The sequence below is a fragment of the Silene latifolia genome, chromosome 2, assembly GCF_048544455.1.
Source record: "Silene latifolia isolate original U9 population chromosome 2, ASM4854445v1, whole genome shotgun sequence".
In the NCBI taxonomy this organism is placed as follows: Eukaryota; Viridiplantae; Streptophyta; class Magnoliopsida; order Caryophyllales; family Caryophyllaceae; genus Silene; species Silene latifolia.
Genome location: NC_133527.1, coordinates 111,114,085 through 111,140,476, shown reverse-complemented (window position 1 = coordinate 111,140,476; position 26,392 = coordinate 111,114,085). Strand labels below are relative to the sequence as shown.

General features: G+C 34.6%; 1 protein-coding gene across 2 annotated transcripts; it reads right to left on the bottom strand.

The window, feature by feature from the left end:
• Positions 1–2,776: 2,776 nt before the first annotated feature.
• LOC141642887 (protein PIR) lies at positions 2,777–26,094 on the bottom strand. Of its 2 annotated transcripts, none has more exons than XM_074451868.1 (30): positions 25,718–26,094; positions 24,519–24,591; positions 23,634–23,698; positions 22,924–23,001; positions 22,598–22,717; positions 22,430–22,500; positions 21,873–21,965; positions 21,662–21,731; positions 21,463–21,527; positions 21,167–21,362; positions 20,887–21,038; positions 19,897–19,990; positions 19,571–19,786; positions 18,941–19,152; positions 18,494–18,641; positions 17,888–18,056; positions 17,677–17,753; positions 17,026–17,196; positions 16,145–16,221; positions 15,933–16,035; positions 14,493–14,612; positions 14,249–14,392; positions 13,406–13,555; positions 12,970–13,113; positions 12,170–12,257; positions 11,955–12,082; positions 11,461–11,668; positions 10,538–10,710; positions 9,755–9,961; positions 2,777–3,199 (listed from the first exon to the last, which is right to left on the bottom strand). In XM_074451868.1, exons 1-30 carry the CDS (start codon positions 25,769–25,771, stop codon positions 3,005–3,007), a joined length of 3,861 nt encoding a protein of 1,286 aa, XP_074307969.1. In that variant the 5' UTR covers positions 25,772–26,094; the 3' UTR covers positions 2,777–3,004. The 2 variants fall into 2 exon arrangements, with proteins under 2 accessions (XP_074307969.1, XP_074307970.1); XM_074451869.1 differs by having other exon boundaries at positions 22,430–22,517; positions 25,718–26,083.
• Between the last annotated feature and the right edge of the window lie 298 nt (positions 26,095–26,392).

The following is a 26,392-nucleotide window of genomic DNA, read 5'->3' as shown; positions in this document are numbered from 1 at the left end:
AATTAGTAATTTTTAGTTATTTAATAAATTGTTTAATACTAATATAAATTTTTTTTAATTAAAATTCTTGTGTAAATTTAAAAAATGGGGTTGAATTTCACTTTTGATGAAACTTAAGGGGCTTGATTGCTCCAAATAAAAGTTATGGTGCCTAATTTCACAATTGATCAGAGTTAAGGGGCCTAATTACCACTTTCGCGGATCACAAAGCGTAGGAGGATAGTTACGACCTCCAAGATACCTTAAAGTACTAATCTTGTTTTCACATAAACACACGCACAAACATAACTGGCCAAATTATCAAGTACTCCTTGAGGTCATAACTTGAGATAAATAATAAACGTAGTTGCTCTTTCATGGACGCACTTTACTCTTTTATGAACTTTTTGCCATTAATTTTCCATTACGTACCCTTCCCTCCAAAACAATATAGACAAACACTCTCTAATTCACTTTCTCACAAATTTAATGAAATCTCGCACCAAAAAAACACAAATGTAATCAAATTTATCAAATTAATCAATTATATACGCTAATTCTCAGATTAATCAGGTAAAAATTTTAATTTATTAACTTTATATCAAATTAAGGAGATTAGATTAATTTATACTAATGAAATTAGGGTTTGAAAAAAATATTATTAATGAATATTATTGCCAATGAGGAAGCGAACTGTAGTAGCACATTCACATGAAGCATCAACATGGATTGCAATCAATCGAAAGCATTGACTTGAATGTTGTGTATTAGTTCATGCTAATTAAGGCCTTCTCCCAATATACTTACATTGTTCTCAAAGCCTACCAACAATCGGATGATAATTGAGAAGTGAGCCAATTGAATCAATTGAGTCTGAAAAACAAACCCACTGTTTGAATCAATTCAGTGCATAGGGCGTGATGGTAGGGGACAGTGGTGTATGGCGGTTGTATGTGGTGGTTGGTGGCCAATGGTGGGTGGTTGTAGAGTGCGTAATTTTAGAGGATTACTGATAATGTGGTAAAATGGAAAATGGGTGTATGGAAATGACAAGGGTATAATGCTCATTCATGTCCATGATTGAGTAAATCATGTTCATGAATGAGCATGACCCATAATAAATAATCTCATATATAGAAATTATAAAATCGTGATGTAAGACATTTATTAACCATTTTGATGGCTTCATTGGTACAAATAATTTGTGCAAATTACGTGTTCTTGAATTCGGTAAGATCAAGAACTTTGGAATTCATCTAAAACATATCGATTGTCTAATGCAGCAACATTATACACCAAAACCAATTATTACACCCATAATTTTCTAATGATCAAACAATAATTGCACAAATTAAACAATAATTAATGCATGTATAGATGAAAACAATCTTCATGTATAAGTGAAGAACATGTAGCATATGTACTAATTGATTTATCAAACACATAATAACTTTATCAACAATTCAACACAACAATACGACCATTGTAAAAGTTTGACAATTCAAAAGATAATATCAACATGAATCAACTATGTTTAGATAGCAAAAATCATATATGAAGTCTATTATACTCTGCATCGTTTGCAAATTAAAGTAAACCAAGTCACTGTTAAATATCAATACACATGTTAGATTTTCATATTATAACACTTACCTCAAGATATTAATGGAGTTGAATTATAGTACTTACAGATAGAAATTCGAACGCCAAATCATTATCCGCAAATTTTATTTAACACCAACGATTAAAATTAGAAACATTAATAATTAAATTATCAAGTAGTAGAAAGAACATGTGCAAATCAATGAAAAACATGTTTAGACGCTACACTGCATGGTAGTTATCTCGGCTAGATTTCTCCTTTTTTTTCTTTATTGTTCAATGGAAGGCACGCACAATTGAGAAAAATTACAACACATAGAACAACGTTATCGGTTTTTGGCTTAGTATGATAAAATATGTACATAGATCTCAATAAATAATTACGAAATATAACGGAAATGTAAATTACGAAATACAACGAAAACGTACATAACAACAGGGTTTATCTATTCATGTTAGAAATTCATGTAAATAAGTAATTGAATTAAATATAAATCGGACGCACTAATTTTAGTCTTTTGAGATAGAAAATTGCGACCCACACAAAAGTAACACATTAAATGGCAGGGTATACCTTTAAATAATCACTTGACTTAAATAATAGCACATTCTCATGGTCAAAGAATTTGATAATCATAAATACATGTATAGAATATATGCACATGCTACGGTTTGAATAACAAAATAAATAAATGAGTAATGAGTTATTATAAATAAAGGACTAGAAATGTAAGAGAAGGCAAATATGTATGCAGAGACGTAAAGCGGCCTTGGTGGTGGTGTGTGGTAGACAAAAAGGAGGAATAATGGAGTATTGTTGTTTAGTGAGCTTTTTGAATGAGTGCAGTACCCACTACTAGGCCACTAGTAGTAGTACCCAGCGTACCAAACCATTATCATTCAACCAAAGACTAATTAACAGCACAAATAGTTTTCTCACTATCAACGGCTAAGCAACCAAAACTGGACTTAATATCAACCTTATCCACCACCACTATCAAAAAATATACCATTTGATTACATGTAAATCTTCATCTTACAGAAAACTCAGAAAGCATATACTCCCTCTAATTCATTTAATAGTCTCATACTCTCATTTGGTCGCTAAAAAGACAAGTGAGACTAATGATGAATTGGAAGGAGTAACAGCTAATCCATTTCGTAATCATGGTGAAAATGTGAACCAAAAAACAGATTGAAGGAATGATACATTCTTAAACAGCATCGTATTTCTACACCGATCAGAATGTAATGTAACGTAATATATACACACATAATGCTTTACAGTTTCTATTGCCTCTCATTTTAACCATCGTTTCAAGTTATAACTAGACTCGCAGGCATAAGGGCAATAATGTGTGCATTCTGGGGGTAAAGTGTAAAGCTTCCTTACCAATAAAGGTTATAACATTGACTGGATGATTTAGGCTCCCTTCTGAGGAAGTGTTTCATAAGCAGAGACTGTGTTTTCAAACTTAATTCGATGCAGAGGAGTTCCACTTTGCTTTATTGCACAAGCTACTTTGTCTTCAAGAGGACAACGTGCCTTAAGCATTGAAAACACGTGGTTGTTTAACCTCCTTGCTTTCTTCATGGCTTCTAACAACGGCTCCCATCCCTTCAGTTCATCAGATACATAATTAAATAAAATGTCCCTTCTCCACTTTCAGTTTTCTCAGATGTGTCGAGGTTGTTTTCATTCCAATGGAGTCAAAGGCTCACTACTCATTGGTTGTGAATTTGAAGAAATGAAACAAAATAGCTTCCTGTACAATTAGTGCTTTTCATTGTGAACGATTTCGATGCAATGTTCATTAGCTTATGAATACTATTAGACTCAAGGGTAAGGTTGCGTATATCTAATCCCACCATTTACAGGAGCTCTTGAGGAACTTCGATAATATTGACATTAAGGATGTCTACTACGTAGTAAATAGTACCCCATTCCATTTCCAATAGGGCAATAGGTAGTGTACTTTTTATTGCGAGCAAGTTTTGTTCACTAAAAAGGATAATCATGCCCGTCGCAGACCATGTAAAAAGGGGTGGAGATCCTCTTTATTTCTTTCCCACTCCATTTCCTTACATTTTTTCTCACATAACTATTTTCAATTATTACTTCTCCACCTCGTGAAACAGTTGTATTTAAGAAGGGAAAATATACAAATCGGTGGGCAAGTAGCCTCACATATTCACAAAATCACAAGTGCAAAAGGAATCCAATTGATACCTTGACCCTACTTGCATTTACTCTCCAAAATCATTCCCAAAACAAATGTAAACTATCCGGTGGAACAGATAGAGTGCACTTCCCATTTATTTAGGGCGCAACTCTTAATAAACAAAATATAAAACTAGATAATTTGCAAGTGTAAACTATCCGGTGGGAAATAGAGCAACTGCGCTTCCCATTTATTTAGGGAACAACTCTTAATAAACCGCGAAAGTGGTAAACAACCCCTTAAGTTTACTTCTACGTGAGATTAAGCCCCTTAAGTTTGATTTGGAGTAAATGGCCCCTTAACTTTGCTATAAAGTGAAATCAAGCCTTTTTTATTTTTCCGGCCAAAATCTCACCGGATTTTTCAATTTCTCATATCGGTGTACATATTAGGTATAAATTTCATTCCTTATTACATTATACATGTAGATATACAGCAATATTTATAGCGTCTTAAAAAACACATGATTATACTCTTGATATTAACAATCAAAATGTCGACCAAAATGCGCGAATGAAGAATCTATATATATATATAAAAGAGAGTTTTTTCGAGCGATCTGAGAGCGTCCACATCATCAAAAATCAATTTAGGAAAGTATAATTTTTGATGTAAAAAATAAAGTGGAAAATCTTTTAAATTATTATAATATGTATATTTCCTAAATTATATTCAAGTGATATTTCCAAATTTTATATCAAACTTTTACATTTTATTTGGCAAAAAAATATCGTTAAAAAAATTATGAAAATAATATAATTAGCTTTGTGGAAAAAAATGCTATCATTAGGATATAGATTTCATATTATTTGCACATATTAAAGATGATGTACTTTTTAATACGTAAAATTGTGTACTTTTTAGTATATTTTGTCCCACATTGGAAAATAAGTAGGAGTGGTGAATATACTACATATAAATAGTTAGAATTGTCCCACATCGAAAGATTAGTATAAGGTGATGTGATCCTATGATTATAAATAGGAGGCATATTTGGAACTTATGTATCCACCCAAAAAATTTTGAGTCTCATAAATATTATTTTAAAGAGCTCCTAAGATTTTCTATCATTATCTACGATATGATATAAAAAATAAAGTGGAAATCGTTGTAGGGAACTACCCGGGAAAGAGTTAAGAACATGAACAAGAAAATCAAAAAATAAAGCTTTTACTAATTGAGTTAAGAACATGAACAAGAAAATCAAAAAATAAAGGTTTTACTAATGGTAGTCTCTCGACATAGTACGAACTAAAGATTTTACTAATGGTTATCTTCTGAATGCAGTAATAAAGAGTTAATGAGTCGTTATATGTACGATGTAGAGATCCCTATCTAATGATCGAGACTAAGTGGTTTTACCTTCAAAGAAAAATAATATGTATACAATAGTAGCTTTTTTAAGAAAAGACATATATTTCTTGGTATGTTATATCTTTCACATTGAAAAATAATGTAGGCATGATGAACATACTACGTCTAAATAATTAAATTATGTATCTCACATTGAAATAATAGTATACGGTAGGGTGATTCTATAAATATAAATAGGAGGCATCCTTGAAACTTAGTTATTAACCCAAAATTTTTTGATATAAAAGATATGTACTTTTTAGTATGTTATATATCCCACATTGAAAAATAATGTAGGTGTGATGAATATATTATGTATAAATAATAGAATTGTCCCATATATATACATTTTCTATATTATATTAAAGTGATGTTTATAATTTTGATATAAAAACTTTATATTTCATTTGACAAAAAAGTATCGTATGAAAATTATATAATTAGATTGTGACAAAAAAATGCTATCATTAGAGTGTGGATTGTATTGTATTGTATTTTCTCATTATTAAATCGGGTTGATGTCAAAGTATGTGCAAAAAAAAAATGGTGTACTTAGTATGTTATTTGCCCTACATTGAAAAGTTATGTAAGTCTGGTGAATATACTATGTATAAATATTAGAATTGTCCCACATCGGAAGATTACATAAGGCGGGGGTGATCTTATGATTATAAATAGAAGTCATAACCCAAAATCTTTTGATTCTCTTAAGTATTGTCGAGAGTTCTTAAAAGAGTTTGTATTCATTGTCTCTACAATAATGATTTCTAACTTAGGTTAATCTTTGGAAAATCTTTTAGTTATTATAATATATACTCTGTATTTCTTATTTTATATTTAAGTGATGTTTTTAATTTTTATATAAAAACTTTTACATTTCATTTGGCAAAATAATGTCGGTAAAAATATTATGAAAATAATATTATTAGATTCATGGTAAGAAATGCTATCATTAGAGTATATATATAGATTTCATATAATTTGCGCATATTAAATATGGTGTATTTCATAGTATGTTATATGTCCCACATTGAAAAACAATATAGGTGATATAAATATACTACATATAAAAAATAGAATTTTCCCACATCGAAATATAGCATAAGGTGGGTGATTCTAAGATTATAAATAGGAGGCATCCTTGGAACTTAGGCATCAACCCAAAATGTTTTGAGTGTCTTAAGTATTGTCTTGGAGAACTCTTAAAAGTTAATATCATTATATTTTCTACCTATAGATTTTATATGTCCCATATTGAAAAATAATTTAGGTGTGGTAAATATACTACGTTTAAATAATATAATTAGAATTGTGTTAAAAAATATTCTATCATTAGAGTATAGGTTCCTATCATTTGCACATATTTTAATTATGATAAAAAAATAGAAAACAAACGTCCATGGTAGCATGTGTAATCTATCAAAGAGGTTACCATGAGAAATTTCCAATATTATAATGATATAGTTAATTAAATTTTCATTTAAAAGAGAGAGATATCTGTACCAATAAAATAATAAAGGGGGTATTATTTTTTAATTGTTATTTTATAACATCCATTTAATGACCTTTACATTAGGGGTACCATGGGCAAAAAAATGGAACCTCAAGGGTATCATAGGCAGATTCTTAAAAGTAGGGGTAACATAGAAAATCTGACAAAATTAAGGGGTGCCACGGGAAATTTCCGTATCTAAATTATGTTACATTTTTTTGAAGAAAAACAACGTACAAATATTAATGGAGAGTACTTTATCATATTATTAAATTTAAATATAACTATTAAATATAATGAGTAGAAATTGTCTATATTCGGTATTCGAGATCTGGTTGGATGTCAAACTAAGTGCAAAAAAGATAGTGTAATTCTGAGTATGTTATTTGTCTCACATTGAAAAACAATGCAGGTTTGATGAATATATATTACGTATTAATAGTAGAATTGTCCCACATCAGAAAAAAATCCAAGTTTGGTGAATATATTACTTATAAATAGTAGAATTGTCCTACATCGAAAGATTAGTATAAGGTGGGGTGATTATATGATTATAAATAAGAGTTAACCCACGTATATATTAATCTTTTATTTTTTTTTGAAAGAGATATTTTAATAAAATGTAAACAAATCATTAGACATAGAATATAAACATTAAACCCTTATAATATTTTTTTTTTTTGCATTATAAATAAGTTAATTACCCCCGTTGCAACGCACGGGCATTCAAACTAGTAATTATGAATTCCAATAATTGCGCACACTCAATAGTCGTACAACATATTTTTCCCTACCAACACCCTTGAATGATGCTAGAATTGTATCTGCTTAAGATAACTAGTAATGATCTCACGCAATGCATGCGGTATACATAGAGTTTATTTTTTAGGGTATTAATGATAGATATAAAATCGACACCTCATTAATTTTTAGTATTTCACCCCATTGTATTTTGATATAAAACAAAAAAAAATTGAAATGAAATACTAATTAAAAAGAGTAAAATTATGAAATGTGTATTTTAATGAAACCCAAAACTAATGATTTCATTTTATAAATTTCCTCCAAATATTTTAACGACTTTTCTTTGGTCATGAAACTAATAATATCAGTTTATATTTTGGTTTTACACAAGTAAAGTATGTGTCATGTCATTCTTTAAAGTAATAATTGCATTAATGAAAGATATGACAATTTATATTTTATAGCTTTGTACCAATTTTATTATTTTAATTAAAAAATCATAATTTTGAGTTTAATGAAAAGATTATAATTTTATTATAAGATTATATTTTAATGAAATGATAATAGTTTAATGAAAGAAAGTCTCATTTGTTTCCTTATTTAGGTGAATGCATTTTGGAGGGTAAAATTTGAGGATTCTTATTATATAATTTATATATTATATAAATTATATAATATTATATAATAATAGAGGATTATCACATGAAAGAGAGTCAAACACTTTCGCCACTACCAAACCTCCCCCCAACACTGCCACTTGAGTGTCAACCACCATACAACCACTAGCTGTTCTAAGACCGGGGAACCAGGATATAGGCATTAGGTTGAGTATGGAGAGGAAATAGCGCCGTCTTGAAGAATGGGATGAAATTGAGAAGTTTGTGGAGGGAAAAGTAAACAGGTACTCAAAGGAGGAGAGAGAAGAGCGAAAATCGTCGACGAGTGAGGTGAGAGAAGAGGAAGCAGTGTTGATGGAAGAGGACGTAGAAAATAGTGTGAGATTGTGCTGACAATGGGGAGGATGGAGTCTAGAGAGGAGATCGGAGCTATATCACAAGGAGGATTTGGAAGGTGGAGGGGGAGGAAGGTGGCTGAGTGAATAGGTTAAACATTACAAAAGTACAAGTTGGTTTACTAGTGGCAATATATGTAAATAAAGTTGTTCATTAGGATAGTTCACAAGTTTAGTAATCCCTAAAAATTTGCCTTTGGGCTTAGTTTGAAAATGTGCAAGGTGCACCGAGACGCAAACCACAAGGCGGAGGCGGGCACCTTTTGGACGTGAAGCGCCCTATGTTTTATAGCAAATTTGTATTTCCAAAAAAAAATTTGGGCAACAATACCCATTTTCGGAGTTTTCAAGTTAGCTAACATGTCAAGAAGTAAAGTTAGGAATAATTAGGAAAATAAATGGTGAGCGTTGTCGAAAAGATATGCTCGCCTAAAATGCACCGAGGTGTTTTGGCAAGTGCCCTATCCAAGGCGCGCTACGTCGCACTAAGGCACGCTTTTTTAAACTAAGCCTTTGGGAAATATTGCAAACGGGGAAAACACAATCAAATTTCTTCAAAAAGAAAGTATGAAGAACGTGAAAAATGGAAGAAGTATTACATTGTAATTATGAAATGTGATTGCACCTTATCTCACACACAGTACCACTTATGTACCAAAAAAAACACACAATACCACTTTATTTGGACACAAAAACGAGAAGGAAACGGGAGGGGAGAAGGACGGGAGGAAGGGAATGGGAAATCGAGAGGGGAAATGGATCCCTCCATTTTTCTCCAACCGTACTTAGTAAGCAAACAAGGGATTTTGGTAGCCACGTGTCACATTGTCAACAAGACATGACGCGTGACATGTGTCTGACCCGAGAAGAAAACTACTCCAAGATGGAAGTAAGATCTAACATGATGTGCTGCTCTTCTCAAAGGAAGGGTTTCATTTAAAAGGGCTTCTTGGACATTTAGCCGGTGCCCAATGGACATTTAGTTACTACTACTTCAACTCCTACAAGATGCCCCTTTATTTTTGATTGTTTTTCAGTTTCTGAATTAAATGGGCACAACTTTTCAAATTCTTAATCTCACAGCATATAACATTGAAATGATTCTTCAAAAATATTTAATTATTTTTTTTTTCTAGGCATATATTTCAGTTTTTATGATGTCCGGGTTAAAAAAGTTGGTCACGCACTCACGCTTGGCTGAGTGTATCCCTGTGTTATCAAATTTTCAAATATGCGTGTCAGACATCATGACATGTGTCGGACATGAGACTACTTCTCAGATGACTCGGAGTAACATAGATCCAAATAAAGCCTAAGAAAAGCACTAGATGAAAATTGAAGGATTATTACCTGCACGCCCTGGAGATTTCTTTGCGTTTGCACAAGTTCAGTAACCTCTACTTCTGCGGCGTTAAGGACTTGATATGAAAAGTCAAAAAGTTCAAAATGTAGCTGCTGGCCTAACAAGTATATTAATGTACAGCCACCCCACGCTACTGAATCTCCCAACATTGCATGAATATTAGGGACTCCTAGTACAGATTCCTCTAAATGTTCCTGCAGGTAAAAGAAATCATTCAGAGAAAGTATATGTTTTCTGCAAGTTTACTCTGTTCCAACCTATTTCTCTCAGAAAATCACACTTATTGGCAGCACCGAGCTTATACATGGCCAAGCCAAAGTGAAAAGAATGGACCCAGTTGTTTTTGACAGAAACAGAATTTGAGGGCTTGTAGGGACTGGAGAGGGCTCGGCTCATTTATAGCCCTAAACATGAGGGGTAGGATAGGTACTTCAACCATTGCACAACACCTACTTTTATAAGCACATAAGACCATACTTTCTGGAAAATGAAAGAAAATAAGGTCCAATAGTGCAGTATCATGAGGCCATACGACATATATAGTTCGGGGTATATACTTTCTGGAAAAAAAAACAGAAGGCAATAAGTTGATAGTGCAGTATCATACTATCATGAGGCAATACCATGTATTATGTATATAGTCATTGAAAGTGAAGAAGTGAAATGAGGGAGTATAGACATCCATTGATCCATGATGTAAGCTAGAGGCTAAAATGTTCCAGGCAAGCAATAGTTATACAAGAAGCAAGTTAGAGTTGGATATTTCTTACTATTTGGAGGCCACTGAATATTCTATAGAAATCTTTTGAAGTTGTTATGTCTATAAATCCTGTTTTTGGAGTAGCACTCCACTTGTTACAGTACTTATCCAGAGCAGCGCTTGTAAAAGCAAGAGCATATTCCAGAACACTACCAGCGTTCATGTTAGCTTTATACAAGAGATCTGCAACAAGATAAATTGAATGTCACGCATGAAGTAAGCCACATTTCACTATTTCAGGGTACTGTCCAAAACGATAAACCAATAGAGGACAAAATGAAAACATGACCAATAAGAAACAATCACTTCGCTGGTACGGAGAACCAAGTAAATTCCGAACATCTATTCGTCAGAATTCTACAAATTTTGATTTGCTACGTGTTTAAGAACTCCAAGGTTGTTGATCTTTTTCACTGCAATAGTTTAAGCGGGTAAGCTAACAAACTTAATTACGCACCTCATCAGCTCCGTAATTCGAAATTGCAGACTTCACAGTGCACACAAGTTACCAAATAGAGGGTGCCAAATATTCTTTGGTGATCGGACATTCGCTATTTCGTCATTATTTAAGTTATGCTGCATACAAATTTCATGACAAACCTACCTAGGAATCCTCTTTTTCACTGAAAGACTAAAAATGTAGTTATGAAATATAACTCTTCTAACCCCTCTATTTTAGTTATGCATGTCATCAAATCTGTATGCCCTACTGCCCTCTTACGCTAATTAACAGAAGGATTTTCTGTAAAGTTCAACCATAAGTACACTGTTATTTTGCAAGTACACAATATAATAGAGAATTGCACAATCCTGACAGTAACTGAGAAATATTTGCGTGCTAATCCATTGGTTTATGGTTCAAAACTCAAAAGTTTGAATGGAACAAAAAACTGAGCAGAACTGTAGAGGGCTGAAACCGGGAACTTCGTATACCTGCTGCTTCTGCCTGTTTTGACATGGCGTGAAAGGAGCCTGGATTTGAGAGGTTAGGGTTTGACACAATAGCTGCAGTAGTTGACTTCAGAAGATTCACAATAGGGCTTTCACCATCTCCCTGTGATTGCAGAATTTGTCCATCTGCTCCAGGTATGAAGCCGAGCCAGGGAGCTAGTTGAATAAAGCGGATTGTATCCACTTCTCTCTGCAGGATACTTGAAACTATAAACGATGTTTTGACCGAAATAGCCATTGGATGAACTATTTAACTAAATTGATTAGCATCATATTTTTCTCAAAATTAAACTAACGATTGATAAAGAACTATATCCTTTACATCCTTGTGGTTGTTGTAGTTTCCTTTTTTAGTTTGGTTTTAATTGTTGTGAGAAGAAACCATTTCCTATTTGATCACGCTTTTAGTTGATTGCTCTGTTCCCACTTTACACAAGATTTTGTTGCTTCATGGAAAACAAAATTGCAGAACTCACCAAAACAACATCTAGAAGACCCATCCAATACAGTATGCTTCCTATTTCCTTTATCGCCAGAAGAACATCCTGCTTGAGTTCTGTCTTTGAATTCCAGTTTAATTGCTCTTTGATGTGTCTCAAACAGCCTAAATATCAGAAATTCAAATTACCTTTCTGAAAGGCAAGAAGACACACGGAAGAACAAAAAATGACAGTATAGCGATAGCTCATACCTGCTACTCCACCATCAAAGGGAAGCAACCCTATAGATTTGGGCAGCATTTCTTGCAAACCCGAAATCATGGGTTCAAGAGAACTTATCTGTGCCAAAGAGTACAAAAAAATAAAATTGGACATGATTTGGTGGGGGTTACAGGATTTAATCAGTAGACAAACTTTTGCATTTGTAGCCAGTAGCGATCTGGACTCTGCTTAAGGCATACAGATGCGACATTATCGTTGTGCATACTCACAACTAGTATGTACAATGTGTAAAGAATTGACATAGCAAATGGTTCAGTAAAATAATATTGACGGAAGGTATAACACGAGCAACAGAAGCGGTCAGACCCAGTTTCAAAATCTTGTAAGCCCACGATGTCATAGTCGAAGTTGGAAATCACTATGTCATCCAAAAAATAAATAGGATAATATAGGAGTAAATCACAATTCTGCCCACTTGTGTGTGTTGTAAGTATTTCTCACTTTTAACATAATTGTACTCCCTATATCTCATCCGTGTCAATCTGTTTGATTTAAATTCCCTCACAAGAAAAAAAAACAAAAATAATGAATTAGACCGACACAGGAAGTAACATTTTACAAGTGATAGTATTGTCTTTCTCATTCATAACTAAACATGACACTGACAGCAATTACGCAAGTGAACCAATAGCAATCATTGCCAGGAAGCCAGAAAACAACAAACTAAATGAAGAAACTGCCATAAGCTATAAATAGATATCTAACCAAAATATAATATTTGTCTATATGGAAATACTCGGAACTTGACAAAAAATTTAAGAAAATACACCTTGTTTGATATTTGGTCAAGCAGAGCACGGATCAGCCATGGCAAAGATCGTGGCCCCAAGAGTCTGACAATTGAAAACATGTGAGGCATTCCAAAGAATCCATTGTGCAATCTTGTAAAGCTTTGATGTGCTGAATTTAAATCCTGGAAAATTCAATACGTTGTAAGATAAACAGGGTCGAAAGTGAAAAAGAATAGAAATATGAATCAGATTACATAATGAAAACTGAATAGTATGAGGGGCATCTTGACTTATGCTAAACAGCAGCGAAATAGAGAATAATGAGGAATCAACCATCTACATAAGAAGAAAAGGACATCCTTGGCCCTTGGCAAAGATGTTTCTCTGAACTAAAGTTTATGGCAGATTGGCAGCTCAAAAGACAAAAACAGACATCATATTCATGACTCTAGCCTAGAAGAAATGTATTCTTACTTGGTTACCACAATAGAAATTGGGCTTCGCATATGGCATTGATGGTTTCTGAACTGGAACACTGGTCAACTTTGGTGATCGGACGAAGCGTTGAGTAGTATTGCATAATATGAAATTGAGCAGGAAATCATTTTGCATCTCTGTCCAAATCTGCAAAATTGCAGAAGAAAAGAAATGTACACTGTTAAAGAGTAATGGTGTAGCATACTATGATTTCTATCAAAATTACGCATTGGGGGGGGGCGTTAAACACCAATAATCCTATAAGTGATTGGACAACAACAAACTCAACCTGCAGCATAATGACCAATAAACCCAAATTAATGATCCAAGCCAAAATCGCATCTTGATGACAATTGTTTTGTGCATGCACTCGAGGGTGTTTATGTGGCATCACTTCTTGTGCAGTAAAATTTTAGCAACATGAATTCGAAGGTACAAAAAATACAACCTTTGCATGCATAGTGGATCTTCACAGTGGGGTCATATTAATGTTTGCCAAGATACTGAGGCAGAGAATCAGGGATATGTTTGCCCAGTCTTTAGCTAATGTCTACAAGTATGGTAACCATAAGCAGTCTTAAATTTATTAAAGCCTGCAATTCAGTGACTACTGATATGACATCAAATAAAGTATTTGTTTCCTAAAAAAATGTGAAGTGTTCAAGGATGTTCTGAAATGACAGCTTAAATCGGAATCACCAATAAGTCCAAGTAGGATAGTCTTAATTACTGGATTATCAACAATAATGAACCAAGTAACTTAGGGTTTGGAGTGACTCCAAGTTAAAGTTCATGTTTGAAATCAAAATATACGGAAATGGAAAATAGCTGAAAAATAACCTGGTAAGCAAGTCGACTCGAATAGGAAACAATAGATATGTTCTCTTGCATCTCACTGAACATAAGATTAAATGAATCTATCGCCAGATCCTCGGACAGCAGCTTATGGGCATGCTTCAGAATATTTATGAGATTTTCCAGTTCCTGATAAAAATTAGTATCAAGAAACAATGACGTTAAATAAATAAGACTCTATTTCAAGTCACGACGCAATAATGTAAGCAATCCCAAGCTAGTTACTTACCACGATAGCACATATATCCTGAGACTCAAAACGATCAAACAAGAACTCCAGGTTCTCTCTGAATATCTTGTTCATATGTTGGGAAATTAGACATCTCAAGTTGATACTCCTTCCCAGTAACTATAACAATCAAAATATGTTGCAGGACCAGTGAGAAGAAGACAAGGATAAGAAATGTGTTCAATGTGTAATTTCTGAGAAGTGTCAACGGAAGAAAAAGATAGTCGTCAAATGAAAGTAAATGGGCCAGTCCCCTTTCAGAGCATAGTACTATACTGTTCAGAAGCACCAGTTATTTAGGGAATTATACTCCCTTCATTCTGAATGATTTTCCACATTGGGTTTTGTACAGATTTTAGGAAACCCATAAACAGAGTCCTCCTCCACACCTCGTTAATGAACTAAATCAACTTGCATAAAATTAGCTATTAAACCCAAGTCCTCTTATCTCTCCTCCCTCCTACCCCGTTCCTCAGCTACCACAATAATCCCCTCCACCACAAGTGCCAAACGCTGGCGACTCGAAAGCTCCGACCAGCTTACCCATACCCCCCCCCCCCTTCCTTAGCCCACGCCATGACTCATCTCTCCTCCCCTTGTACCACGCGCCAACTACCTTACGCTGGCGACATCCCATACGACCACCTGCTGTCAAGAAAATCTTGCCCGCCATGACCACACCTCACCATGGTCATAAATTTCAGCTTTTGTGGTTGACAGTTTTGGGATTTATTGATTGTTTTAGAGAGAGGGGGGGTCGAGGGATCTGGGTTTAACAGTGGTGATGGGATGGGTAAGATTAGGGCAGAGAGAAGGTAAGTAAGGTGGATGGTTGAGATGACGATGGATGAGGGTTATTATTAATTTGGTATTTAGTTATCAAACTAGGCTAGGGTTAGTGTATAATGTATTTTATTATAAGATGTTAAGCTGACTTAGAAACGTAATTTTTCATCAAATAAGTGGAACATCTTCGTGAATTTTCCATTTAAGGAAATGTGGAACATCATTCAAAATAAAAGGGAGTACCGTTATATAACATCCACTCCACTATACCGACCACATTTTCTTTTAAGTCCATCACAAAATAATTGCACTTTTTCTATATCTAGTAACTACAAAAGAATTAGCAACAGTAATGGGGTACTTGTAAAGTCTGCAAGTAAAGGGTTAAAAATGTAGTTTCATCACTAAATCTTAAATATGACCGCTGGTTAAATGGAGACATTATACATGGATGGAGGGAGTACTTATTCTACGCACTTAAAAATAACATAAGGTGATGATGTTCTGTTATAAAATCTCCTTTGATAATGGCAGAACTCTGCCAACTATTGTTGAAGCTTCCACTCAGTTCAGAATTTGTTCAAAGTTTAGCAGTGCAGTAAATTACATATGGTCACAAGTCACAACCTCATAATCTTGAAGAGACACACTCACCTTAACTCTAGTCATTTGAAATAGAGCATTGAATCGCATAGGTTGGACTGCATATTTTTCTCCGTTGTCCACAGCAAAGAGGAACGATGGATCAAGCAAGTCTCTAACAATTGCAATGATAGAAGATCGAAGTTTCAGTGAGGTCGGGTTGTAACCAAAAAAAAGTGTCAAAACGGCAAAAGAAGGTACAGGATATAGAAATAGGTATATACCTAGATGACCAACTCTTGTAATACGTGAAAATTGATTCACACAATTTTGATACAAAAATATCAAAACAATGGTCCACCTATAGAAAGCAAATGAAGTCTCAGATGAGAATAATCAAGGGATAAAGTACAAAGCAAAAGGAAAATATGGTTAACAATATAACAGATCTCGAGTGTTATAGCAATCAGGTATTTTAAAAGCATAGAGTACTAAGCAACAAAGAAAAATAGGAAAGAAATATCATGGTACATACTACGTCTTATAAGGGTTACTGGGTCAGCAATGACTGCACTAAAGCTAACTCTGACAAGTTGTCAGTCTCATAAATTAAGCAGCACAAAAACAAGTTTGATTTATTATGCACCTCACCTATGCCAGTGGTACAAGTTGATCATGTAAAGGTTTGCAATGTCAGGACTAATTTTGTTAGAGTTAAGTGGTAGAAGAAGTGAGAGAGGGAAAAAAAAAAGTGCAAAATAAGAATCTTTATCTACAGCCCATCTAACATCCCCCTTATGGTAGCAATGTAGCACCACAGTATATCTAGGTACATACTCAACAGTAAGAAGTATGATTTTCTCAAAGACTCACTTATTCCTCTTAATTACAAGCTAGCTTGCAATTGGAGAGCAAGGGCAAGCTCACTCTCATAGTTAACTTTCTAATACTTCGAGAATTTCGAAATACAGTTATATAGGTAATTCTAGTAGTAGACAAAAATGGATTTATCACAAGTAGACATATCGGTTTTGATGACCACTGGCCATCATTTTTACAGAGGACAATCACGAGCAAGATATCACCACATCTATGAGTGGATATCGTATCCAACTAAATCAGGGAGGAAAGGAAAATAGAGTCAAAACGTCACTCTTGTAAGTACCTCAGCTTCAATTTCATCATACAGGAAGCGCTGCTTGAGCACAGTTAGTGCTTGTTGAGCAGCATCGTTGTAGATGTCAAATGGCATAAGAACACTTTCAAGCAGGCCCACATTTTGAGACTCTAGCACATAATCAATCAGCATCCACGGTAAAGAGCACTCAATTGGAAACTGCAATAAAGACAAAACTTAAATGCATCTTACTCAAGAACACAAAAAGTTATCACATTTTTTGGCAGTAGATACTGGTAGAGGATATGATGGAATAAAGCAAAACGGCTCATTAAACAGGTTGTGGTTCTTTTTATTGTGAAGTAATGAATCATTTGATTCGATGCAGTTCTCGACACAATTTTTATCTTGGATCATTCAGCTTCTTTGTGTTCCTAGCACAAGGGTAAGGTTGCGTACATCCAACACCCCCTTTATCCCACAATTTGCAGGAGCCCTTGAGACACTAAAATTGTTGTATGCAGGCAGGGGATAAGGATAGACTGCACGAGAAATTTAAGGCATATGAAGGGGTTAGGGGAAGAGTGTACAGCATTATCTTCCATAAATAACTGTGGAATATGTACTACAATCATCTAAAAACAAGAATTTCAATGGGGACTTATTTTCAACTGTACAGAAATCTAGCTTCTTTTTTACCTGGATGACTCGGGAGGTTTCTAGATAGAACTCTCTGAACCAAAGGAAGCCAAGATCAGTAAGAGATGCAATTGTCACTGCAGATATAATAGACAACCCTCAGAATTATTATTTTTCAATTGCTCTAGAGGCCAACTGGCTCAAAATTTCAGAAAGAAAGAAGTGACCAACTGATGGATGGTAAACTTCCGGGCAGCAAAAAAAAGAAAACCTTTGTAGTCTAGGATATGAAGAAAAAATCCAAGCTTGTAGAAAAAAGTCTCCAGTTGTTTTAAATCTTCAGCAGGAATCTCTGACCCGTTATTATTAAAAAGCCCTCTTGGCCTTCTTAAATTCCCCCCAGAAACAACCTCATATATCAAGAACTGCAAACAATGGACCTGAATGTTGGAAAGAAATATGCATTAAGTATACAATAGCATCTGCAGGGCAGTTCTGAGCTGCAATGCAACTGAATCATACAACAAGAGAACATGAACAAGTGACATGAAATCTATGGTCATAACACTCTAAACCTATTACATAGACAGCTATTGCATACTCCCTCCATCCTATTTGTGGTTACCATTTCACTTTGGTGGTCAAACAATATGCAAGTCTGACCTGTATTTTGTCACAATTTACAATAGCCGCAACTTCTAAAAAATGAGTATGATATAGTCATTTTAATAAATCAAATATGACAAATTTTACGTTGCATGTTGCATCGCCACATAAATTTGTTGACAATTAGTCAGGGATGGAGGTAGTAATTTTTAGCCATCTTAGGAACAGTTCATGGTTAGCTGATTAAAAATAAAAGAAATAAACAACATACCTGTGCTGGTGTTGGTGCAACTGGTCTAGGATACAGGTGGCTCCCTCTGCTATCTTCAAATTCTTGGTGTGAAGTTTGCAAGTCGCCTTCTTGCTTGCTTGTGTTTGCCATCCAGTCTGCTGACAGAGTCCGCATATCAGACAGAATCCTGAGATATTAAGCTCTAAATATTAGAAATCGTAAAGAACAGCAAACCAAGAGACAGCATAAATGACACATTATGCAATGTAACCAAATTACATAAAAAGCAATATGCTTATCAAGGTATATAATCACGCAAATGACACAATACGTAATGTGCATCATACACATCAGCACTGTGAACTTAGAAGCTAACACAAGAAATTAGCTACAGCCTATAAAGTGGGGACCATTTCTTTTGCCTCAATTGTTTGACCCATAATAAATATAACAGTTTCTTTTGGAAGACATTTCTTGTATGCCCACCTAGAGAGATCCTTTTTCCTTCTGAAAGAAGTACGCAACATAGTAGCCAATGTATTCTGCACAAAATCTTGAACTTCAGCATGAATTGTTTCCCATAAGGCATCAGCTACCAAGGTATCATATTTTTGCATCATTGACCCAATGCTTTTTACATAGCCAATTAGCTCAACCAGCGCTCTCCTCTCCTCTGTATTGTAATTATACCTTACAACCTGCAACAGAGAGAAGGCATAACATCAGAATGAATCCCTTCTGCATATTTGCATCCCATATGTAAGGATGGACCTTAGTAGCTGTACAGAATATTATCAGATATATTCCCTATTTTCCACTCTCTCACCATCTAGCCACTGAGCCTTCCAGGATAAAGACTATTGACTAACTTCATCCTATTTTTCCACAGGCACACTAGCTTTCTACCAAAAAATAAGCTGATGTAAATAATCTCTCTTTTTGTCTCTTTTAAAATTATTATTTAAAGAGAAGTGTCCCATATAATTTTTAAAACAGCTTTTTATACATGGGGGTCACCCCCTTGGTATTCTTTAATTAATATTATCTCTCATTAGTTAAAAGAACATCAAGGGTATCTGAGCAACAATAAAAAAGGAGAGGTGACTTAGTTTGTGCCTTTTCGTAGTCAGAATACAAAGTTGAAGCATTATTTGATTCTTCAGAAGCTTGATCCTTGCATGGACGAGAAAATTTCCAAGCACACTGCTCCCATATCCGGCCACCCCATCTGCTCAAGAGTTGAAATCCTTCAACAACCATATCATACATGTTGCCTTTGACATCTTTGCACCACTCAACATCAGCACTCTCAGTGGACTTCAATAAATCCAACTCCAGAAACACATAAGACATAAAACATCAAAATCCTTATGCGAAAGATAAAAAAAAACATAAACTTCCATTTTTGTGACCTAGATACGGACACATTTGAGAAGTAATACCTGATTGATACATAAAGCAAAACGAATTGCAAAATCATCATGCTCAGCCCGAATAGCTCCTATATGATTGACTATCAGATACTGACGCTGATAGGTAACATAGGTCAGGGAGAATTACAAGTCTTATGCTTTCTGCATATATGCTTGTCAGCTTTCTGCATATATGCTTGTCAATAGACATGCACATGGAAATAATGTAACCAATACACGGCAAAAATTACCATCCTATGATACATGTAATTTGCCATGAAACAAGAGAAATGTATATAGGTTGGCAGATACATTCGCCTCAAACTGAGAAGGTTATGCCAGAAAGAAAGTGATCAGCAATTAATCAAATGTTTGGAATATTAGTACTAACTAAACCTGTTTTTCTATATACCACGTAACTGATATACAGAAATTATAGAAATTTAAGAAGCAAACTCTCAACTACAATATATTTGGAATTCCAATTGATACATTTTTTTAAATGCTGTTATTACATTCATGGTTTCTTTCCTTAATTTACTATATACCAACTGTCATGGGTGACCAAATTCAGATTTACAAAATGAGAGATCTAAATCCCTAAGTTATACATAATTACATAGCACAAGCTTGTAACAACGGATAGTCACAGGGGTGAAGGGATATGAGTCATATGACTGACAGAAATGTGATAAAATTCAACAAAATTAAAATAATCTATCAAACACACTTCAAACTTATTCCGCTAACAGACCTTTCATAAGATAAATGAAAAAAATAACCATGTCAGCGCAGTTCAAACTTCATAATTCATCAACTAATGATGACAAGTTACCCTTATAATTCTGCAATTCACGCCCAAGTCAAAGTAATGGTGAATTTCAAAATATAATGGTATGACTTCATAGTTATGCAGTAGATTCTGGTAATTTCATGCTCTGAGACGCTATCACAATGCTGTGGAAACAGTTCAATTATATATGTCAGATATACTACAGAACAAAAAAAACTGAAGGATATTCTTGGATCTCGCGAGGCTGAAGCTCATGTGGTGAAGGAAGAGCAAGAAGACGTGTTTGACTAGCAAACTTCGGAAAGTATACTGATAACTCTTTCATGATAGCAACTGGAGAAAGATGGAGATCTGGGAATGCTGGTATAAGGGGGTCACTCTGCATATTTATTGGCGAAGCAAGTCAAAAAACCACTGTTGCACACCAATAGATGAAATCTAATCTTCAGAATATTAGGAATCAATATATATGCCTGAAAGATGTAAGAGACAATTCTAAATATTTGCCTTGAAAATATTGATGAGCCGGTTGATCGTAACCCTTTTATAGAGTGCTTCAGTATCTTTCTCAGATGTAGTTGCTAAAACAATAAGAACAGGTAGGACACGCAAAAGAAGATGCCGCTCTGGAAAGAGAAGTGCAAAGTCTAACTCCAATGACTCAACAGCGAAGACAATCAGAGCTTGAAGGATGTCTTCAACACTATCCAGAGTTAAGGGATGTCAAGAAATGAAAGATAACTGCATCCTGATAATTACAAGTATCTGACATGCAGCTCCTAAATCCTATGAAGCAAGGATACTTATTCACTCGGAACATCTCCACATGTGAGTTCAATAGAATAGCCCACCTTGTGCTTAAGAAAATCTACTAGCAGACAAAAAGAAGATTGAACCAAGTTATATATTCAGGAATTCACACCAATGACAATCAATCAAAGGTGTACTACTAATATGAGCAGCGTCATTATAAAATGGAGAGTGAGAAAATCTTCCCAACACCTGTAGATCATCTAACTCCTCTCTCATTGAATCAGTGTCTTGCCATTGGACGCTTACTTGGGTGAACGTCCTGCAGTTAAAAGGACTCACTTTCTTACATATAGGTTACAAAAGATGCAAGTAAAAGAGCGATCCACAAGATGTGCAGAAAATATCAGGCTGACAAAGACAACCAGAAGAACACTATATATAGCATAATAAACAAGCATACCTCTTATACCACGAGAAATCGTTAGGTATGCTAGCTTTGGCATTTTTAAGATGGTCAAGTTGCACTAAAACATCCAGCAGCTTTAACATGGACCTGTAGCATACAGCACAGCTTCAGGACAACAACTACGACGTATTTATAAAGAGCAATAGATACAGAATTCTGACCACAAATGTCACCAAAAAAAATTGTTAGGCCGGTAGTGTTTATTACCTTGTAAAAATAATCTTTAAACCCATACCCCTCACAAAGAAAAACTTGTTAGGCTGGTAGAGTACATGATACACATTACCATCGGATTGTGTCATCTTTTGGTAATGGAAAAAAAGGTCAACACCTTGGCAGGGGTTATAAAACATATAATAAAAAAAAGTCCATGTTAACTAATATTAATTTTGTACCATGCATTTATCAATCGATAAGAATGAAGCACTGTCATTATTTCTATATATCATGAAAGCAATAGAGTTGAGGAACATGATGTTGACTAATGACCCCAGTACACCAAATTATCACTACAAATTTTGTTTGTTCTGAAGGAAGTTGTTTTTGCTCACCATAAATGAGTTACAGTGGGGCCATTAATTCTACGCTCAGGCCTTGAAAACCGTTGCATGTCAGCAGCTAGCTGCATTTAAATGACAACTGTCACTTACATGCATTAGTTAAAAGTAAAAGGATCTAGTATGCCAGGGAGATAAACCAAAGGACTGGGGGACTCATACTTTAGATGCTGCTGATGCTTGCCATTGCTGGATATCACGAAGACGACTCATCTCCAGATCTAGAACTTGATAAGTCTCTAGGTATAGCTCAGCTTGGCTATGCTTCATAGAATCAGGGAGCTGCAATTGCTCTCAACTTAGAATCCGAATATGAGCATGCATGAGATAATGTAGTCTATTGAGAATTTGGGATGGATAATGCCACTAGTGCCAACTTATAATAAAAGAACTACTGACTAACTAGAAATCTTGTTTCAAATTAACATATTATTGGACCATAAAATTATCTGCTCTCTAGAATTGTAAAAGGCAAAGCTGAAATTAACCTGAGGAAGTGCCTTTATGCAACTACGATATGTATAAAGCAGAGATGCCTTTTCTTTCCCTTCTTGAATTAGCATGTTCTGCAAGTGAAGCGTGAATACTTTAATAACAACCCCGTAGAAACACAAAAATTGCAGAGCAAACACATGCACATAGTTCTGTAGCCTTGTCTCTTATATACAGTGGCGTTTCTGGCGGGGGTGCAGGGGGTTCATCTGCACCCCCTTTCCCGAAAAATAGTTACAATATTTTTTAGTAAAGGAGCACATTAATTAAGTTGGTCTAGTGGTTATTAAGACTATTTCTTAGTTAGTGGTCATGGGTTCTATCCTTGCATTGAACAATTTTTATTTAATGTTATATTACCATACATTTTGTCCAATTAAGCAATTTTTTTTCTCATATAACTCCATATTTTCATAGTTAAAAAATTTTACGCACCCCCATCCATCAAATCCTAGAACCGCCTCTGCTTATATATGAATTTGTTTTAAGAAAAAACCACAATAAAAATAAAGTAAGTAAATCATTCTTCAATTTAAAGATAAAAGGAATTAAAAACCATAGGTTAGACTCGAAAATAATGGACAGGTAAGACCAAAGTTATTACAACAACAAATATGATCATTTAAAACCTGATATGAGCATTATGTGTAATATTTTAACCACTGATTAACATAGGATTAAAAAAATGGAGCACAAAGATGCATACCAGTTGATTAAGAGCTTTGGTGTCTTCTGATAAAGAAAGGCGATACGCAGAAACATCACTATACTCTGCAGATGAGCAAAGTGAAGCTTGAGAAGCAATAACGTATAACAGCAAAGTGCTTTTTTTCTTCCTTTCTTTTAGGCGAAAATATAAAAGGTCACTTAGATGCTTTGTGAGCAAGTACAACAGAGAGTATCTTATTTGTGTGCTTTTTTTTAAGATGTAATATTAATTAAGGGACACCAAGGGGTAACCAAGGGATGACACCCATGAACAAAAGATATCATAGAGGTGACGCCCTCTACATAAAAACAAGTGGTGTGACGACCATATACAAAAAGACACCCTAAATGTGACGCCCATATACAAAATGAGAGGTTGATAATTACACTCTCAAACTATCATGCGTAATCTTATCTACAAAAAATAGAGAAGTCACAGTTCGATTTGGATGAAGCATATGAGAGTTTTTTAAAGGAAAGTCAGGATCCAAACAGATATTAATTCACACACATCAAAGAACATTGATACAGAGCCGCATAGCTTTGAAGAGAAAGAGACAACTACGGCATACACTTCTATGTACAAAGTACCTAGCTGGATTGAAGGAGGAAACATACATCTAGAGAAATTAGACTACCATAAACACATCCTTGAATTCTATGTTCAGGTATTAACTATGGTTCACATCATGATAGTTGCTACCCTTGTGTTTCGCACGTTTTCTTTTGAGCCACGGTTGTCACCAAAGCATACAAGTCATGTAACACATAGTAACCTACCTTATCATATCTTATTCGCCCTTGCCCCTTACGCAACAAGTAAAACTTGAGCAAAAAAAAACAAATTATCAATGAAAATGTATCTAGATAGCATAATGCTTACCGATTGGACTAATAGTAGCGCCTCTATCAGCGCAGACCCAAACTGCTGCCCCTTGCACCTCAGGTTGGTCATCCTAAAACCAATAAACAATATTCATAAAAGTAAAGTAAAATAAAAATCTGAGTCTAAAGACGTTCCACAATTTGCTCTCACATCAAAAGCAAAGAACGAGATCAATGGTAAGTGGTAGCATATATCAATTGATTCTAGAAAGTAGAAACAAGCTAGTGGATGCAGAAACATATACCAACACCAATATGATATCACTCCAACAAACAACAGGAGACAAACACAAACACAAACACAGCATTCAGTATAACATAAAAAAAAGCTGATAATTATAAATTTACGATGTAAAAAAATCAGTGCTACTATAGATAATATTCCTTTGTATCTTACATGTTTCAGCAATTATGCTAAACAAAAACGATAATAAAACCCTAGACTTAACAAAAGAGTGAAAAAATCAATTAAAAAGTTAATTGAGAACCTAAAGCGAGAATGTAGATAGCGCAGAAATGTTTTTACAACACATATAGTACAGTATACAAATTTACAGTAGTTAGTACAAAATGATGATGTAACACATCAATACTATGGAGTACTATATGAAATATTCCTTGGTGATCATAACTTATAAATTTCAGCAATAATGCCATACGAGAACAATAATTAAACCTAAACTTAACAGAACAGCAAAGAAAGTGAGTGAAAAGTTAATTAAGAATCTGAAGTAAGAATTTAAATAATGCACAAATTTTTATACTACGAAAATAGTATAGATTACGCAGATTAGTATTCCGTAAAAAGTAACAATGTAGCACATCAATGCTCCAATATATAATTCAGCTATGATGCTAAACAAAAACGATAATTAAACCGTGAACTCGACAAGAAAAACAGCGGTGAAATTAAGTGGAAATAAAATTAAGGAGGTCGACTGCAAATGTAGAGAGTCCGGATTCTACAGAAATGTAATTACTCAACGGAGTAGTAATCCTTGGTGATCATATCTTACATATGTGCTCAATTACGCGAAACAAAAACGACAATTAAATCTTAAATTGAGGAAATCAAGTACTAATCCTTAGTGATCATATCTTACATATTTCAACAATCATGCTAAACAAAACAATAATTAAACCCTAAACTAAACAAAAAAAAAGGCGGAGAAATGAAGTGAAAAATGAATCGAAGACCTCGAGTGAGAATGTAGATAGTGCAGCAATGGCTTCTTCAACCGGAACAGCCATGTCGAAAAAGAAGGCGTGGAATAGCTAATAATAATAATAAAAATAATAATAATCTGCTGCAAAAAAAAAGAGGAGATGAAATTTAATGCATTTGAGCAGAAAAAGGAAGAATTAGGAATGAATGGAGTTAGAGTTACAAGTGAATAGATGAAGATGAATTATTAATTGGGAAATGAAATGTGTTCGAGGTTTGGAGAGTTAAAAATGGGATCTAAAGAAAGGGATAAAGGTTGATGGAGGTGGTTGAAGTGGGCACTAGTCGTTGGGACTTGGGAGGGGGCTTTGTGTATGCTTCACTCTTTCTTTTGCTGCTCGGAAACCGTACTCATTCTTGGTTTACTTCATTAGTACTTCAGATCACGCGTACACAAAATCTCATTGAAGACGGCACGTATCAGAGTGACGGATACCATTTTCTCTCACAAATGACCCAAATAAAGGAGAGAGGGAAGCACATGGGGGTGCCCCCACCTTGTCCCCCCTATCCGTTTTGTGAGTGGCATTACCCGTCACTTGCTCCGACCCGTCTTCAGCAAGACTAACTGCGCGTATCATACAAAAAAAAATATTGTTCTTTCACATACAGACTTTACTCATTTACATAAGTATTTTACCTTTTTA